The 19,773-nt window shown below is 42.9% G+C and overlaps 1 protein-coding gene and 1 long non-coding RNA gene across 3 annotated transcripts in view; one reads left to right on the forward strand and one right to left on the reverse strand.

Moving 5' to 3' along the window:
- LOC105676432 (uncharacterized) overlaps window positions 1-19,773 on the forward strand; it is a 202,142-nt gene that overhangs the window by 161,004 nt on the left and 21,365 nt on the right. The gene's annotated exons all lie outside the window — the stretch shown is intronic.
- The window catches only part of LOC105676431 (nuclear hormone receptor family member nhr-85-like), a 149,087-nt gene continuing 133,381 nt past the window's right edge, over window positions 4,068-19,773 (reverse strand). The window contains exons 5-6 of the mRNA XM_012374304.2: window positions 5,073-5,714; window positions 4,068-4,488 (exon numbers count right to left, since the gene is read on the reverse strand). Coding sequence (XP_012229727.2) covers window positions 5,103-5,714 — 612 coding nt within the window. The 3' untranslated portion in view covers window positions 4,068-4,488; window positions 5,073-5,102. The remainder of the gene's footprint in view (window positions 4,489-5,072; window positions 5,715-19,773) is intronic.

Genomic DNA, 19,773 nt, shown 5'->3' on the forward strand with positions numbered 1-19,773 from the left:
TTCGTCAATCTAAACTTTTTCCGCGGATTAATAGTCCGATTAAGGAACAGCGAGACGCGCTTAGCATCTACTTTGCAATTGTAAATGTTGAATTCTTTCCTCATTTTTAATATATATAGTTGTATTTCATTCTTTTTTATCGGAAAATTTATCATTTTGCGTTTTGAGTCTCATATTCCGCACAGCTTTATAATAATTGAAACTATTTTTTGCGATCTCATCTATATCTATGTTCTCGAGATAAATCGTCAAACATTATAAATATAGATTTCCGCCAAACTATGTCAAACGTGATCGAAAAGCTAATACGCTTGCTTGTACTTGGCCACAAGGGAGAAACTAGCCTGCCTAATGAACCGATCGCTGTATCGATTAATACCGGTTGAGATCGATTGATTGCGTATCTCGTCAAATTTGTCAACGGGTGCGAACCAGCTGCAGACACAATAATTCCACGCGACTAAATACAGCTATTTTGCGAAATGGCACTTGAAATTGCGGAATATAAAACTAGAAAGAAAAAATAGAAAAAATGCTTTGATATGCAAAAAAGACAAAAAAGAGACAAGTGGCGATTAGACGTGACAAGAATTTTACAAATGCATATAACTTGAGTAAAAAATTGATAAACACTTGACAAAAAGTGCAATCAAATGGCACCGATTGCGTTGCATCTGCTTCGCGTCGCAAAAGACTCGTCAGAAATAAATAATGCTTTTGTATCACAGAATCGAATAACTTGCTTGCGTATTTTCATCTTGTCTTTTATTCGAATTTTCACTAGCAATTTGATTGCTTATCGATTTATATATCATTCTTTAACTTTATTTTTATCTGTAAAGCTTTTAAAAAGAATAATCTTATCTTTATACAAAATATAATATTAATCTCTAGCCAAATTAGATAAACCGTAAACAGTACAATAATTCTTAGAACAAATTAAGATCAAGAAATTGATAGGAAACAAATACGTTTTCTTTAGCTTGTCCTATTCTTTCACACGCGCACATATATATCTGTGTATCTCTATCGGGCCACAGGAAGTATTTTAGTATCGTCGTTCCAACGTTGACGTGTACGTTCACGCCGATCAGCAATTTACGATCGTCGAAGGGCGCTAAAAGCAAGCTGAATCTTTTAAATACGAGCCACTACAGCGTTGATCCTCAGGACGTCTTTCTTCCGCCCTTTCTCTCTCTTTACCTTTTACGTTCGTCTTCTCGTATCTGTCGTTCATATACATACACACACACACATACACACGTACGCGAGGCGTCTTAATACATACGAAAGACTCACGAGCGTTCAACGCGGCCCAATTACTTTAAATTGAGTTATAACCGGATCAAATTGCCGATAATTGGCGATTGCATAGCTTAATCGGGTGCCATCTCCCCTCTCGTCCTTCTCCTCTACGATCCCGCTAAGCTGGCACCGTCGACGAACGCGCTGCGCAGCCCTTACCTCTCATCCCCTCGCCCTCGCTCGTCGTTCGCCTTGTATATGAAGTTATTTTGCAAAGTGGTTTCGAAAAAGAGGGTGGGCGTGCAAGAAAGAACAATGAACGAGAGAGATGAAACGAGGGCGAGATAGAGAGAGAGACGGAATGAGAGAGGTACCTTTTCGCGAGCGAGCGAGCGAGCGAGCGCGGACGTCCTTATCCTTCGACAATACAAATTGCTGATTATGCGCCCGGCTTTTATGTACCTTCTAATTGGGCCGCCTCGGCTCTTGGGAAAGATCGACCGATCGCACGATCGGCCCTCGTTAACCCCTAACGCTCTCCGTGTACGCCGAGGATCCGTATAAGCGTATATACTTCGCGGCAGAGGTCTATCGGTACCGCACTCAACAACGAGGCTTCTCCGCTTGGCTTATCTATGACGTCACCGACCGAATCGCATTGAAACAGTTTACACAGTGTTCTGAATCTCTGAGATTTCTTTTGCTAAATTATTATCAAATTTGCACTTCGTTTAATTATTATATTTAACAAATAGGATAATGCAAAAAATAAATAATCAAAATATAGAAATGAGAATAGGTAGATAGTGGGAAAATTGTGGGACAAGATAATATTGTAGAGTTTTTTATAGAAAAGAATCATTTCCCCCTCCCCCAACCCTGGATTCATCAGAAAGTTCACACTCGAGAATCATTTAATCTCTTACGAAACACTGCATGAATATCTATTCGCGCGTGATCGTAAATCTAATCCTCGCAAGCTGACGCAGACGTAATCGTCGTTCGCATTTATTTTTTTTTCCAGAGTTAATTGGGAGCGGCTTGTTATTATAATTGTGATTACATATTTGTGCTATTACTTTATATTGTAATACCTTGAAATAGCAATGATGTATCTCTCGATGATCTCGAGGTCGATTTAAATAGAACATCTATAAAATGCGTGTGTCGTCATACGCCGAACTTCGATACGACTAGAAAAATTAATTCAACGCATGGAAGCTATTAAATATGATATATAGGTGTTATGAAAACATAAAAATGCCGGGGCAGCTTGACGTGTTACCTCATCGTCGATATCAATCGAATAATTACAATTCCACACAAAATCTGGTTTTTTACCTGGCGTGATGCGTTATGACGGTATGATGCCGTCAGCGGTCCACCCGTTGGTCTTAACACGATTTTTAGTAAACGAAATGGATAGAACCACTTTGTAAAACCGTCAACAACTCCAGCAATTAATAATTACGCGGAGACACGGCTCATTACTCACGGCCGCGCAACCGGTGATGGTTTTACGCGAACGCCGCGTTTCGCGCAATCAATTAGACGTCATTACGGTTGTCTCCTCGAATTATTAATTTGCTTAATCAGGAAACAGGCAGGTAAGAAAAAGAATGAGAGGACACGCCGCAGTATGGCCGGTCGTATGGCCACACGATCCCACATGATTCCTTATTCGTCTTGAGCTGAAACCGACTCTCGCGTACATTACGATAACTTGTCCATCGTGTCCCAGGAAAGCCATTCTGATATTCCGCGCGACGCATTACACTCTTCTGTATATTGCACGTTCCTTTCTCATCGTCATCGTTCCGGCAGATCTCCGGAATACATCCTCTGCGAGCCGCTTCGAAGAGAAAGCGACCAGTGTTTTTTTACTAAAACGATCCATTACGGTCTGTTCTGGGCCATATTATAAAAAAATGCACGTATTTATAAAATAATTGAATATTATTAATTATGGAATATTTAAATAAAATAAAATACAGCGAAGAATTTATTAATAAGTAATTTTTATCTTTGCTCGATGCGAATAAAACAAATAGTAACAGTAGTGACTCTTTATATTTATATGTTCCATTTCTTAGAAAGTTCCGTTTGTGCATAAAGTCTCCCCAGCGGGATCAGTCGTTTTCGTAGAAGTTCACTTCTGTGCGTCTCGTAAGCCGGCTTGTCTGTCGATATTTCACCTGTGCCGAGCAGGAGTCGCACGCACGGACGGTTAAAATCGTCCTGTATGCGGCAGTGTTGCCCAACTCATGCATAGAGTCATGACGGGTTTAAGCGATTGCTTATTGCTTGACTGGTGTAACCAGTCGCGGTGGAACTGACGCACTGCTTCGAGTCCCACTCATTTGTTATCCGCATTAGTACGTGCATTGCACACGCGAGCGACTATGCGTATGTACATTCTGGGAGAACTGCACGTCTTGATTGCATCGTGTACTCCGATGATGTACGTCGTCTCGATTATCGGTATTGAATCAGTTATCTGTCTCGCGAGTTGATACGCCAAACTTGGATTGTCAATTTTTTCCAGCTATCCGACAGCTCATTTAGAATTTTTTTGCTGTCGTCTGTTTAAAATTGATTAATTTATACGAAATGTTGTCAGATATTTTTTTAGAACTGTAAAAATTTACTATGATTTTTTCGAATATAATAAATATTGTAGGTGTGTAATTGATATAAAAAAATATAGCAAACATATAACATTATATAATTTCAATATATTTAATAGTCAATATATAAAAAATATATACAGTTATATCTTATTGTTTTGTGAATTATGTGCAAAGAAATATGGATCAATAAAATCATTTAAAATGTCATATATTTGTTTTTGGAATTGTAAAAATGTAATAAATATAACAACAATTTTTTTAAATATTTAATAATGAATATAATAAATATTGGGGATGAGGTGTGTAATTCGACAAGCATCGAAAATGACAAATGTAGAAAAAGGCATCACGTATAGTTCAATCCGGATGTAAAGAACGATCGACCCATCAAGGTCAGTTGCGTGGGCTTCTATCCGTAACTCGATGATTTTGCAACGTTCGCGCTTCGTGCTGCAATTGATTAATGACACCTGCAGAGTCGGCGCATCACGTTAATATACATAGTATATTCAACGTGCATCTTGTACGTAGCAGCAAATACAACAATCACAGCAAACACAGCAATCTCGCACAAACACAAGAAAGACTCTTAGTTTCTAGTGTTGGCAAAGATCTGTAACAAATCGGATTGTTTAATTTAAGAAAAATCAGCACTAAGTTTTTGAAAAAATACATTAAGTTACTAAATATAAATCAAATTGACATCGCAATATCATTATATTATTTATTATTTTGTACGAAATGAGCACAACTTCTATCACGCAGGAATCTTTGGACATTCTGACAAATAAAAATATTAGACCGAAACAAAAGTTTCAATCAAGCAGAATTAAAATTGATTTAAGTGAAAATTTTCTAATTTTCGGGGATTGGACTGGGTTGGTACACGCTTCGATCGGAATAAGGAGATTAGGAGCGACTGCATTATCGAGGACATTGTAAGATGGAGGCGAGGAGAAGACGGAGAGAGAAGAATCACGTTGATGGCGGAAGATCGATTAGCCAAAATAGTAAGAGAGTCGAAAGACCAAATACAAGATCACTAGGGAGACCGCCAAGACGATGATATGAGAGCTGGACATCATCATCTCAAAATTAAAACGCACGTTGGAGATAACAGGGCACAACCCTAATACATAAGAAGAAGTAAAAGAAGAAGAAGAAGAAGAAGAAGAAGAAGAAGAAGGATTAGATTACCTTGTCAAATAAGAATCTGTTGGTTGTCCTCTAGTTTGAAGGTGTTCTCAGTTTGTGACGCTCATCTCGTACACTGAGGTCTAAAGGTTCGGTTTGCTCTATTGATTGATTTTGAATGCTTTCTTGCATTCTTTCCAAGTCGAACTCTCTAAGTGTCACCAACAAGTCTAAAGTATTACCAGCCGCCGGATGGTCGTTCGTTACGACATTGTCTCTGAAACTGGCTTCTCGTTCGTCCGCAACGCATCTTGACTCAGCTGGATTCAACTCTCGGCTCAATTGGATGTTAATAGTGGAATTCCTTTGTCTTTCAATTATCGATTGGAAATTCCTTATTGCTTCGTTTGTATCAATCGATTTGCGTAATAAATTACTTATAATGAAATAAGTCTCGTACAAGTATTCATTTTCGGTGGGCGCCTTCTGTAAAGCTTCAAGCATCGCTAGTAAAAGAAGCTCCGATTTAAATAAGCTTGAATGTCGCCCGAAGCGTGATTTTTCTTTAGACATTCCAGCTTTCATACATTTTTGGAACCGACAAGTTTGACACAACTTTCGACTTTTTTTATCGATTGTACATTTGTTGTCATTTCTGCACGGTCTCGGTGTGTTCTGCCTGTTAGACATACGGCCGAAGAATGACTGTAAAAGAGAATTACATAGTAATCTTATTAAAAATTATATAACACACAGGCGTGCACAAATACAATCATATTTAAGTGTCGATATCTGCAGACATATGGATATTTACGTTTAAAGAAGATTGCATTTATAACCACTTGCATGTGCCACCAAAGCACTCACATAATGATTGATAAAGTTTTAATTATTGATAAAATTTATTAAAGAAGTACTGAAATAAATTAAACAAAACAAATTGGTTATGACGTTATTAACCGCCGAATTATTATTGACTTTGTAGCTATACATGTCTCGGCGCTTGATAGCGTCTCCAGATTTACGCCACTGAGACTCACATGGCGAGATGAAGGAACGGAATATTTCGCTGACGCATTCGTAGAAATTAATGCATGTTCGTTGCTCGTTAAATTGATCTACAAACGCACGTATCGTCGCACCGGGCATCTAACAGTCTCACGGTTACGCTTGTCAGACGATCATGAATTTTCCGCCAAAGCGCTCGACCCGACCCCTCCCGACCTTCGACACGTCTGAGAGAATCGCAGTGCGGCGCGCGGTTCATCCATATAAATTAATCGGATTATCGAGACAAACGAAGCATTATCATGGCCGTGATAGAGGCCGTGCTTTCGCGTCGGCCAGATACGTCGACGGAGAAACCGGCCATATGACCGAATCATATAAAGGGTAGACGGCCGGTGTGTAAGCCACGCGCGTTTCTACCGGATTAAACGTCAGGGTTTAATGTTACGCGCGTCACGTGAATTAGCATGCCTGCGCCTAGAAGAGAAGCGCGCGCGCGTGAGAAAGAAAGGGGACTGCGAGAGTGACGAGGAGGACGCGAGGGAGTGCGAGCGAAGGGTGAAGGGAGCGGAAGAAGAGATGGAGAAAGAGCGGAAAGACGATGGAAGAGGGTGGAGGAGGAGGAGGAGATAGAGTATATACGTGGCGTGGCCGCTCGTAAAGTTAAACGCCTGTCGGCCGACGATAAAACTGCCTCGAGAAGACCCGCTGCTTCGAAAGGCGCGCGCGCGCGCGGTCTCGCTCGCACGGTCATCGAGCACTAATTTACGATGCAGCTTTTGCAGTCTTTCGCCGCTTGCACCCGCCGCGAAATTTCGAGGCACGCCGCAACGCGAGCGCGCGGCGCCCGCGATCGATAAGTTTCGCGTCATTTAGCCGCGGCTTCTGTACACGAGAGGAATCTTTCAGTCAATTATTATTTATTATTTTGAAGGCTGACCGGGTCTTTCCAGATCGAGCTTGATCTGCGTTGTCATCTTTTTCTTTGGCGAGCTCTCGCAGATGCATTCTGAAGGATTGTCTTCATCCTGGATTCTAGGAAAATATTTCATGTTAGCGATGCTTGTCGGAGTCCCAGATTATCGAAAAATATTATTTACGATACAAATTGACGTCTATTAAATATAATACGGATGATCGCAAGTTATAATATTTCATTATCAATTTATCGCTGTAGTTATTCAATATTAAATTCACTATTAAATGCTACTTTTAGTTTATCTTGATCAATATTTTGCTGCACGTTGAGATGCGTTAAATTATTCTTTGAATTTTGTTTAAAGGAAGCAATTAATTTTGGTACATAAACTTATTTTAATATCTAATCATATTACAATGATTAAGCTCAACGTCGAATCTAATTAACTCGTTCCAAATGACTGCGCTTTATCAACCGTTATGTCCGACCGTATGTAGATCTCGTTTAACTTTTATCCGCGGTGCATCTTCCTTAAGATTGAATACGCGATCGTGCCTTGTTAAAGTGTAGTTATCGCATCGCTCGGTAATGTTACTCGCGGAGGAGCGATATGGTGCGCTACGTTAGGACTGTTACGAGATCGCGAGATCTACGCAACTCCGTGTATCCGCGTTCTCACGCTTCCCCCCGTTGTTACGATGTTACGTCATAAGCGATTAACGCGTAATACGCGCGAGCAGGAGGCGGAAGGTGAGACTTGAAAAGTCACTGTGTTGCGTCGTCGCGAAGGACGCGGATTCCGGGCTACATCTGATCGGCGAGACGCGCGTGGGCGGGCTGGTAACGGTCCGAAATCCTGAAAGCTCGCGCGCGTAGCGGTACACATCCCGATCTGGACTAACGAATCGAATGCGATGAGGTGTCCACGGTGGCCGATACACGACCCACATATCGGACTGGATGATTCGTCGGACTTCCGGATGATCGTTGCATCGATGTCACTGTTGTGAGTCACGCGAATGACGCGAGTGAAAGAAAAACTCGTGCAATTATTTGCGCAAAGTCCAAATATCGATGAAACACACATTTGTCATATTGCGGAAGTCGTCTTGTAAATACGTCTTGTAAACGTATAATTATATAATTTAACCGCTAAATTAATAATTAGACTGGAATTTATCACACGAATGTGATTAATTCTTCATTTAAGAAAACCGCATTTATTGAATTTTAAATCAGACTCACTTTACATTCCGCGGATTATAGAAATTATTCGGATAGAGGAGAAATGATTAAACTAGAAAATCTACAGCTTGAGAAAGAAATTATAATTTGTACATGACACTAAACCATAAGTTGCAATTGGCGAACGAACGATGCGGATCGTAATGTGTGCGAAACGCGCGGCAAACGACGGCGTGCAAATCTTTCGCCGGCAATCTCGGATCGCGGCGATCCGAATACGTTGAAAATAGCTCGTACGCCAGATGATCTTTAGCTGTCGTCACGACTGTGTGAAAGAGGTCACGGTGCCATCCTGCATGCGGGAGTCCAAGCATATGTACGTGCGCCATCGGTACCATCGCCAAATGACGCTTCCGCCTTGATTTGCCGAGCAGACAACATATAAGCGTAGCATACATTTGATTCTAAATTTCGCAATTAGATATGTGTGCCGTGCAATTAAAAAATATAGATAAGCTCTTTGCATTCATTTTTATCACATTAATTTATCAATAATGCGGCAATATATATATATATATTCACAATAAATATAGCGTTGCGTTTGCCTGAATAGAAAACTTGAAAACTCCATAATTTTAACTAGCATACAAGCGGTTCGTCGAAAAAGTCCACGTCCAATCGAGCTAGACGTGAGAGAAATCGTGCGATACTCACGCGCGAGAGACGTTTCGGTGTCAGGGAGGTCGGCGCGATTTACGTACCGATTTATCAGTATGTCGCGGATGTTGCGTGCTCGGTCGATTTGCGCGGCGTAATTGATTCGGGCGGCGCGCCTCCGCCATATCGGGTTCTGTATCGCCGCGAAATCGGGAAAAGTGGTCAACGTTCTTAAAGCGCCGCGGATGACTTGGTCTTTCGTGGACGGCGATTGCATCGCCGGATCGGTCGACATACGCTCACTCGGTCAGCTGTGTACGGACAGGCTCCGACGAAGGGAGACAACGGGATTCGCGATATTGCGTAACGCCGTGCCGTGCAAGCGCGTGTTCGCTCGGCTTTCCAAGTTTTTGCACAGTTCCTCGTCCGGTCGTTGGACGTACATACCGACTGTACGAACCCGGCACCGGTCGGAATCAGCGACGAGACCGCGACACGGCAGCGATAGAGACGACGACGGCAATAGCAGCAACAACGACGGCAAAACAACCGGTCCCCGTACGCGGAGAACGCACGGCGGCTGGAACGCGCCATTTAGGGGCGCGTGCGACAAATTCGTCGAGAGAAGCTGGGATTATCTCAAATCAGGCGGCACGCACGGAATCCCGGATCGATTTGTAACGCCATAAAGCGGCGACGCGGAGAAATCAGAATCGTGTCCGTGATCGTGAAAAGAAACGAAAAACGGAAAGTGAATAGCATCTTCGGACTCAAATTGATCGATTTTTTAAACGATAAGTTTCTTTTATAAAGAATGTGAAAATGTAGCACGCGAGACTGTAATTATATGAGTAGAAACGGATAGAAGAAATCTCGTTGATGATGTCAGAATTATGGGAATGAATGGAATAGTGGGAATCACGAGCGAACAGAATATTTTCTCAGCACTACGATGAGAATGTCGTTGGTATGACACTCGATAACTCGATCAGCGGCGCGACGATAATGTTCCCCGAGGGAGAAACGCGGCAGTTTCGCGCGCGTGAGCGGAATCGATCGAAAATCTAGCACTTTTTTCACTGACAAATGGGGAGCGCGATTTGAGCGGCGATCTACGAGTTGGCATCTGAGGAATTCTGAGGTTTTCCGCGGAGATCGACGAAACGTGCCAGGCCTTCGTCGCGATTCCGCCGTCCCGACGATTCCGTGAATTAGTTACGTACGCGTTTAGCGCGATCATTATCCGCGTGACATCGCGGATATCTTCGCGACCAGCTAAGTGAGGCGACAAATATCATTTTCGCTTCGCGACGCGTCATAACTCGATATGTTGTTGCGATCGACTGAGGTAATCTCTGCTCAAAGTTGTATGCAATTTTTACCGCACGATTCGCAACATCAGTGACCTACTGAAAAATTATCTGTCTTCTTGTAAAGCGATCTTTGTTACTTTCAAGCGCTCCACTTTTTTACTTGTGTAATAAATTTTCGGCAATATATATACAAATAAATTTGTAGAAGTAAAATATCACATTTGCGAATGTTAGAAAACGAGACGGTTAGGTCGAGCGAGACATCGGCGTTTCAAAACATTAGCCGATATAAGGCAGTTGATAAACAATAAACGCCTCTCGATACGAAAGACGAGCTAAATGACTTAGCGAAAAACATGAGGCTGACCGCCGATGCGAGCCACGGAGACAGAGTTCTCGTTCGTCCGTCGGCTAGTGAACACATCCTTGTAATTATTCTAAAATATACTTATACTTTTATTAATTATCTCGCTGTCGTTTCTACCAAGTCCCTACAATTTTGGGGGCTCAGCCGGGATCTGACGTGAATTGACGTTGCGGGGGACGGTGAGCGATAGCGATAATAAAAAAAAAATTTACTGAAAACGATATCACAAAGACGGTGAATTTTCGACAAAAACGACGAGTTGAGTTGAGTTGTGACGACGAGTTGAGTTGAGTTGTGACGATATTTTTGACGAGAAGTAGCAAGTGAGAGATGGCGAGTGTGGAGAAAACCCCAAATGAGTTTACAGTCAGCGAATTAAAAGAAATACTGCGAGAGATGGGCCTATCAACAGGAGGTGTAAAAACTGAGCTGATAGCGAGAATTTTAGACAAGGATCCGACGGGCGAATGGATGTTGCGAGTACCGGGAGAAAGGGGAGAGAGACGAATTGAGAATTTTGAGAATACGAGCGAACAGAGTGCGAATACCGACGATTCCGAATATCTTCGACGGGAGATGGAACTTTGTCGAAGGGAGAAGGAAGTGATAGAGCGAGAGCTCTTGGTGGCACGACGAGAGATCGAACTGTTGAAGCGATCGCAAAACGCACGTATTGACGGGTGCGAGTCGGCAAGCGATACGGCAACTAGAAGTCCAATAATTGTAAATGAATCGGGTGCAATGAACGTGAGCGCGATTGCGGGCCTATTGGGATATTTTGAGGGTGACGGTAGCATGTTCGCGGCATGGGAAAACCGAGTAAGATCCCTGCGAAATGCATATAGATTGACAGATGATATGGCAAGAATTATGATTGGATCACGTCTGAAGGGCAAAGCGCAAGAATGGTTCCACTCGAATCCGAGTTATACAGAAATAACTATCGATGAACTTTTAGTCGAGTTGAAGAATATGTTCTTTCACGAACCGAGCAGAGTATACGCGAGAAGGCAATTCGAACAACGCGTGTGGCGAAGAGATGAGACCTTCAATGAGTACCTGCATCAAAAAGTGATAATGGGTAATCGGATCAAGATCGACGAAGTCGAGATGATCGAATACATAATCGAGGGGATTCCCGATCCGATGCTGCGAGATCAGGCGCGAGTTCAGCGACTTAAAACTAGAAGAGCATTATTGGAGGCGTTCGAGAGAATATCATTACGCGGAAGGAGTCAGCAGGGTCCGCAACGGAGTGCGAGGGAGCAACGGACGCAAGGAAGTAGCGAGGGGGAGAGACAGGATGGGACAAAAAGTGTAAGGCGATGTCATAATTGCGGGGCACAGGGTCATCATGCGATGGATTGCCCTTTCAAAGCAAAAGGTATGAAGTGCTTTAATTGCGGAGGATTCGGACACATTGCGGCAAGATGTCAGAGAAAGAACGTTAGCGAAGTTGAAAATATGTGTGATATTTCCAGACAGGATCGCCGTAAATATTATAAAAATGTAAAAATTGATAGTAAAAATCTAATCGCTTTGATCGACACGGGAAGTGATTTGTCGTTGATACGCGAAGAGCAGTATTTAAAATTAGGGTCGCCAAGCTTGACACGTCGAGAGATCATATTTCGCGGTATAGGCGCAGAAAATCATAAAACTATGGGCCAATTTAATGCGGAAATCGAGATTGACGACGAAAACTTTGCGATAAGCCTGTCAGTGGTGCCAAATGACTTGATGCGACACGATTTGCTCTTAGGAACCGATCTCCTTGACCAAGTAAATTTGTATGTTGAAGAAGGGAAAATTACGATGCGAAAACCGCGTTCGGAAATGCAAGCATCGGATAGTCTTCCGGAAATATTTAAAATAAATTGTATTAGCGAAGATAGCGATATCGATTTATCTCACGTGACTACCGAACATAGAGGCATTATAAAAGTTTTAATCGATAAGTATAATCCTAAAAAAAAAAGCACGAGATAGAAATTAAAATGAATATAGTTCTTAGAGATAATGAACCAGTATATCAGAGACCTCGGCGCTTGTCACCTGGAGAGAAGGAACAGGTAAACGCGCACGTGAACGAGTGGCTGGCCAAGGGTATCATCCAACCATCGCTTTCGGAATACGCGAGTCCAGTGGTTTTAGTCAAAAAAAAGACGGGGGAAACAAGGTTGTGTGTCGATTATAGGCAGTTAAACAAAAGGGTGATAAAAGATCGATACCCACTTCCGTTAATTGACGATCAATTGGACGCTCTTCAAGGAGCTACGGTATTTAGTACAATTGACTTGAAGAACGGATTTTTTCATGTTCCGGTGGAAAGGGAGAGCAGAAGGTATACCTCTTTTATAATTCCAGACGGTCAATATGAATTCCTTTACGTACCTTTCGGTTTATGTAACTCTCCGGCAATATTCCAGAAGTTCATAAATTGGGTATTTAGGGATTTGATTAGAGACGGCGTGGTTTTGACATACATGGACGATTTAATTATTCCGTCCACGGATTTTGAAATCGCGTTAGTAAATCTTGAGAAAACCTTGTGCGTTGCCGAAGACTTTGGATTAAATATCAACTGGAAAAAGTGTCAATTTCTACAGACTAAAATCGAATTTTTAGGTCATATTATTGAGAAAGGTACGGTGCGCCCTACCGAAAGTAAAACCGAAGCCGTGATAAAATTTCCGCAGCCGGAAAACGCGAAGCAAATACAGAGCTTTTTAGGTCTAACGGGATACTTCCGTAAATTTATTAAAGATTATGCGCTGGTTGCCAGACCTCTGAGTAATTTATTGAAAGCGGATACAAAATTTGAATTTGGTGTGAAAGAAAAAGAAGCTTTTGATCGATTAAAATTTATATTAAGTACTAAGCCGGTATTGAAATTATATAAACAAAAAGCAGAAACGGAATTACACACGGATGCCTCCATGTACGGTTACGGCGCTATATTATTTCAGAAATGTGACGACGATAATGCACTACATCCGATATATTATGCGAGCGGAAAAACGACCGATGCCGAGATGAAATACACGAGTTACGAATTGGAAACGTTAGCGATAATAAAGGCGCTGCGAAAATTTAGAATTTATTTATTAGGAATTACTTTTAAAATTGTTACTGATTGCCAGGCGTTCTCATTGACATTGAATAAGAAGGATCTTTGTGTTCGCGTCGCCAGATGGGCTTTGCTACTTGAAGAGTTCGATTATAGTATAGTACATCGCCCAGGCAAAAATATGATACATGTAGATGCGCTAAGCCGATATCCCCTTCCATGTAGTATGCTAATAGATGAGTCGGAAGAAAGCGTTATAGCCAGAATTCGAAAGGCTCAACGAGAGGATGCGAGCTTGCAAAATATTTACTTGCTAGCGGACACGCGACAATGCGACGGGTATGTTGTGAGAGGCGGACTACTGTTCAAAGAAAACGACGGCGATATACAATTGGTAGTGCCGAAATGCTTACAATCTCAAATAGCACGGCGTGTTCATGAAAATGGGCATTTTGCGGTCGAAAAAACAGAAGCGCTTATAAAACGAAATTATTGGTTTCCCAACATGCGTAAAACAATCGAAAAAATTATTCGAAATTGTGTGAATTGTATTTTAGCAAATAAGAAAGCAGGCAGGCTGGATGGTTATTTAAATCCTATACCTAAAGGTGATGTGCCTCTCGAAACTTATCATATTGATCATCTTGGGCCGCTTCCTTCAACTAAAAAAAGATATAGATATATTTTTGTAATCGTGGATGCATTTTCAAAGTTTGTGTGGTTGTTCGGGACGCGATCAACTAGCTCGGCAGAAGTTTTAGATAAATTGAATAAATTGGCCGTTATTTTTGGAAATCCAAAAAGAATTATCTCGGACAGGGGAACTGCTTTTACATCAAACGAGTTTCGTGAATATTGTCAAAAGGAAAACATTAAGCATGTACTTATTACCACGGGTATTCCGCGAGGAAACGGCCAAGTAGAAAGAATAAATCGAACCTTGATACCGATACTGACAAAATTGACAGCGCCTCGGCCGGAGGAATGGTATAAATATTTAGATCGAACGCAGCAATATCTAAATGCGGTAGCGAATCGAAGTACAAGTAAAACTCCATTTCAACTAATGTTCGGTACACATATGAGATTAAAAGACGATCCTGAGATAAAAGAATTGATCGAAGGCGAATGGGAAGCAATATTTCAAGAAAGTCGAGATGAGTTGAGAGAACAAGCGCGAAAATGTATAATACGTACACAAGAAGAAAATAAACGAACTTATGATAAGCGTCGGAAAGAAGCGAGACAGTACCGCGAAGATGATTTAGTAGCGATTAAAAGAACTCAATTAGGTCCAGGTTTGAAATGCGCCGCTAAATTTCTAGGGCCCTATCAAATAATTAAGGCATTGCGTAACGATAGATATGTGGTAAAGAAGATAGGTGATCACGAGGGACCATCCGAAACCTCGACGGCTGCCGATTGTATGAAGCCCTGGTTGGGAACAGTCGATTCTCTCGAGGATTCCGACAGCCAAGACGAAATCTGAGGTCAGATTACAGTGTCAGGACGGCCGAGTGTAGAAGTAAAATATCACATTTGCGAATGTTAGAAAACGAGACGGTTAGGTCGAGCGAGACATCGGCGTTTCAAAACATTAGCCGATATAAGGCAGTTGATAAACAATAAACGCCTCTCGATACGAAAGACGAGCTAAATGACTTAGCGAAAAACATGAGGCTGACCGCCGATGCGAGCCACGGAGACAGAGTTCTCGTTCGTCCGTCGGCTAGTGAACACATCCTTGTAATTATTCTAAAATATACTTATACTTTTATTAATTATCTCGCTGTCGTTTCTACCAAGTCCCTACAAATTTGTTAATCTGATTTTTCAATATTACGCCGAAATCTTACGTAAAATAATTGTGCTTTATAAAACAGTCGTATTTTGTGAAAATAGAAATTTTCGTTGAAATATATATATTAATGCATCGATTACTTCGTCAGCGCAAATATTGTACACAAACGTACATTAAGACTGAGAATTTTATCATATCAATGGCGTTCAACTGGCAATTTTGTAAAACAATATCTGTTACTCTTGTCATGTAAAGTATCGCGGAACAAACGTTTGATCGCACGCTACAATACGCGGAAATATAATAAACACCGATCGCGGCGATAGTCACGCTATTTCCTAAAGGGACGATTATCCCTCCCGCCCTCCCAAACGTGAACGACCTGCGGGGGAAAAAAGGTGGAAATTACTTTTGGAAAAAGGAGCGAGGAGGCTGTGGCATTACCGGATTTCACGTAAACGCTCCGCGAGAAAGTTCGCGGCACATCTCGCATGGGATTCGGCGTGCAGCATCCGTCGTGCACGAATCCGAGGTCACGGCACACGAACGCGTGACACGGGAAGAGCGGGGTGGGTTAGGTGCGTAGTTACGCCTGTATGTGTGCGGAAAGATACAGAAGAGAAGAGAAGATACGCGCGGAGGGAGGAGGAGGGGGATCGGAGAGTTGAGACAGTCGACACGGCCACACCGCGACTCCAATAGCATCGCCGGCATAGCTGGACAGGCCATTTCACATTCCCACGTCCTTAATATAGATTGTTGATAGGCGCGAGCGAACGAGCGAGACGGGACGAACGGGAATATACATAATGGCACCGGGGCGACGGCGGCGGAGGCGGCGGCGGCGGCGGCGGCGGCGGCGGCGAACGAGGGAGAAGAGAACAGGCGCGCGTTCGCAGGGTCACGGCGCGCGGGGCGCGCGGCGAGAGGCGAGGACGGGAAGAAATGGACCAAGAGAGACTTAGATGCGTTACGTCGCTCGCTGGTGCGACGGAGAAAGGCGCGCGGCGGTGGTGTGCCTCACGGCACAGGTGCCTCGCCGCGCGCCGACCTGAACGCGAAAGAAAGAGAAAAAGAGAGAGAGAGAGAGCGAGCGAGAGAGAGAGAGAGAGAGAGAGAGAAACGGAGCGAGAGGAGAGAAAAGTTCGCGAAGCCGTGGCAGACCAGGGACGCGGCTGCCAGCTTCGGCGGTGGTCGCCGTGCGATTACGCCGCGAGTCAACTGTACGCGCGGCGTACAGTTACGCCGTAATCACGAGCGTAGCCGGCTACTCTGACAATCGATGAAGCAGATCAGCCGATCGCTAGATCTGCGACGGAGTCATCCGTTCCATCAAACCGGAATATTCATTACCGCGTAATTATACGTGTTAAGTTTAGCTGTACGTAAAATACATGTTATTATACGTCTTATAAAATAATTTAAACACATAGTACTGGCAGATATATCGCTGGCGCAACGTAATGATTTCCAACTTTGATTAATTGACGCGTGTGTCCTGAATTTTAACTTTTTTTATATATATATATGCATTTTAGAAACTTTAATGTTAAAATATTAATACATTTCATCAATCTCTCTTTCGAAATTTCAGAATTATGCAAACAGATCGCCCGATGCGCTTACGATCATCAGCGATTTCGCCGCGCTGGACTCGAGGTGACTCGTTAACATCTCCAGCGAGCGCAACATTAGCACATGAATGCGCGCATCGTCGAGTGGCCCTGATATATGCCTACCAGCCGGTCGCGGACCAGCGCGCAAACCGTATTTGCGCGTCATCGCGACATCCTTCCTCGGTCATCCTTCGCCCGTGTTTCCTCCGCTCGCTGTGGCTTTCCCAGATGAGGATGACGCGGCGCCGTAATCCGCGACGATCTGGATTTCGTGGGCTGGCACTGCGTGGCACTGCGACCGCCGAGTGGCCGCGCGGTCGCGCTAATAATAATCGATTACATAGTCACGGCGTTGTTTCCGCCGTTGATGCGCCGTAACACCCGCTAATGGATTTTCCTCTTTCCCGATTGAATTACCCGGCAATTTGCTCCGACACGGATTCCGGATGGAGCTTACGCGGCTCGAGGAAAGAGAGACCGGCGGTTTACCGCGCGTTCCACGTAAAAACGTATCTAGATCCGTCTGGCTATTTTTAATCGTACGCCGTTCGCGCGGCAGATCCGCGTTCATTACGACGGGATAATTGTGTATTCCCGCGATTACGTAGGCGCGCCGCTAACAGTCGTACACGTAAATCGCAATTCGCTTTATTGCACACGCCGCGGAATCTATCCGATGAGATAAATCCAATTTGTTCGCATCCGCTAATGAAATGCACCTGCGCGAGGCGTAGCGCAACGGAATTCAAACACGTCGCAGCGTGACATTTGAATAATTGAATAATTATTTCTTAATGCTTGAGCTAGAAATTATTTTAAAATACTATATCATTATTATATTATCTCATTATTAAGATAAAACGATAAACTAAGTACTCGCACAATTAACAAAACAATTAATTGCAAGCAATTGTGATCTATAGATTGTTATTTCAGACTTACAAATGCGAAACTGGCGACCGCTCGAAGTTGCCGATTTTTTGGCACTGCTCCAAGGAATCTAGTGTAACAAGATCGTGGAAACCGCAAATGAGACGAAGACTGACGGACGGAGACAAATTGACGTCACTCAGTGGCACAGACCTTGAGCCTTGTGCGCTGTGCATACTTATTCCAGAGAGCACTCTCGATTTCATTTCGAGTGATTTCTAATCGAGTCAAGCCTGACAAGAATGGACGGTAATAAACGGCTGATGGGTGATTTGATAAAGTGCTGATATTTCTGCGAATCAAAATCATCAACGACGCAAACGCGCAGTGATGACTGTCTCGTCTTCGATCGATTGAGAAACATTCGCAGGATCGTTTGCATTTCAATACGGAAGTAATAAGGAAAAAAATTTCGATCGATTAGTGGCGCGTTCAAGCTTTCACTTCTGTATTTCATTAAAAATAGCTGTGACGCTGTTGTTTATGTAACGCGACATTTAAAGAGTGATATAGATTCGTACGCGGAAAAAAAAGAAGAGATTAAATGACTAAGACTCTAGTTAAAATTATAAAATAATATTCTAAAATAGGAAATGATCACAGACGAGTTTATTCGCGGATGTGTTTCGCAATCGAGATTATCTTAAAAATCACGTACGGGATACGTTGTCGCGCGCGATTCAACGTTCGCGGCGCAATTCAGTTTATCACGTGTGACACAAAACGCTTCCACGTCCTACGGTATCGCACCGATTGAATTGCAGATAGCTACGCAGCGACAGTTCCTAAGTACAGAAACAATGGGCGGCCGTTATTGTATGCTGATTTTCTCTCGCGGATTTTGAAAGTTCGTTTCTCCGAAGTAAGCACACGCGCCGCGATAAAATTTAATAAACCGGTACACGGCGCATAGAGCATTCTGTGGCACGACGTTTTTCACCGTTGACGCATAGCACCGCGGCATATCTCGCCGCGCTTGACATAATAATTGCGATATTTGATGCCCGATCGCTACGCGCGAACTCAACTACTCTTAAACAATATTTCATACGCTTCTCTTCTTCACTGGAATTTAGTTTCCATCGTCAATCCTGCGAAATAGCTTAAGGAAAAATCGAATTCTGCGAAACAAAATCGATGAATAAGATTACTTTGATTTTTATTCAATCAGTCAAATGACATATGTCAAATGATGTGAATTATTTAGCTTACTGTACATAATTGCAGAATTGTGAGAAAATCTCACGTCGACTGGAGGTAAATGAGATAAAATTGCAAACGTCGTGAGATAATTTTCCAGTGCAATTTATCGAGACGCGTTAAAAAGTGAATCACGATGCGATGTTAATCACCGTAGAGAATCGGCATTCGCTTTACCCACACTTTATGGTCAGCCGTTGAGAACGGCAAGACCGTATGTTAGAAACTTTTACGGCGCGCCGATATGGTCGTGGGGATTTGTCCACGGCAGCTATTTACTTATATTAGAATCCACGTCGATTCAAGGAAAGAGAAATACAGCCTGCACCAGCCTTTCTGGCGCCCCTGTGCAACATTCTTTTTAGGAGTTGACCGATTCTCGTTGGTTTTCGAGAGAGGAAAAGGAACGACGGGAGATGCGTGCGCGGTTATATATTCGACCAGATCTGTTTCTCAGGAGAAGAGATAAGACTTCACTTGGCGAGGAGAAGCGCGAGAAGAGCTACGACTCGCGGAAGCGGCTGAAAACTCTGCGGAATGGATCGCCGCGGACTCGAAAGTTATTTCTTCGGTCCAGATGTTCCGAGGATATTTTACTGCGATCATTAATGTAATTCTATACCTTCGGATTATCTACCTTTTTGCATTATATTAATATCAGATACAGAAATTGAAATTTGTAGAAATTTTTCAGGCAA

The sequence above is a fragment of the Linepithema humile genome, chromosome 3 (genome assembly GCF_040581485.1).
Source record: "Linepithema humile isolate Giens D197 chromosome 3, Lhum_UNIL_v1.0, whole genome shotgun sequence".
In the NCBI taxonomy this organism is placed as follows: Eukaryota; Metazoa; Arthropoda; class Insecta; order Hymenoptera; family Formicidae; genus Linepithema; species Linepithema humile.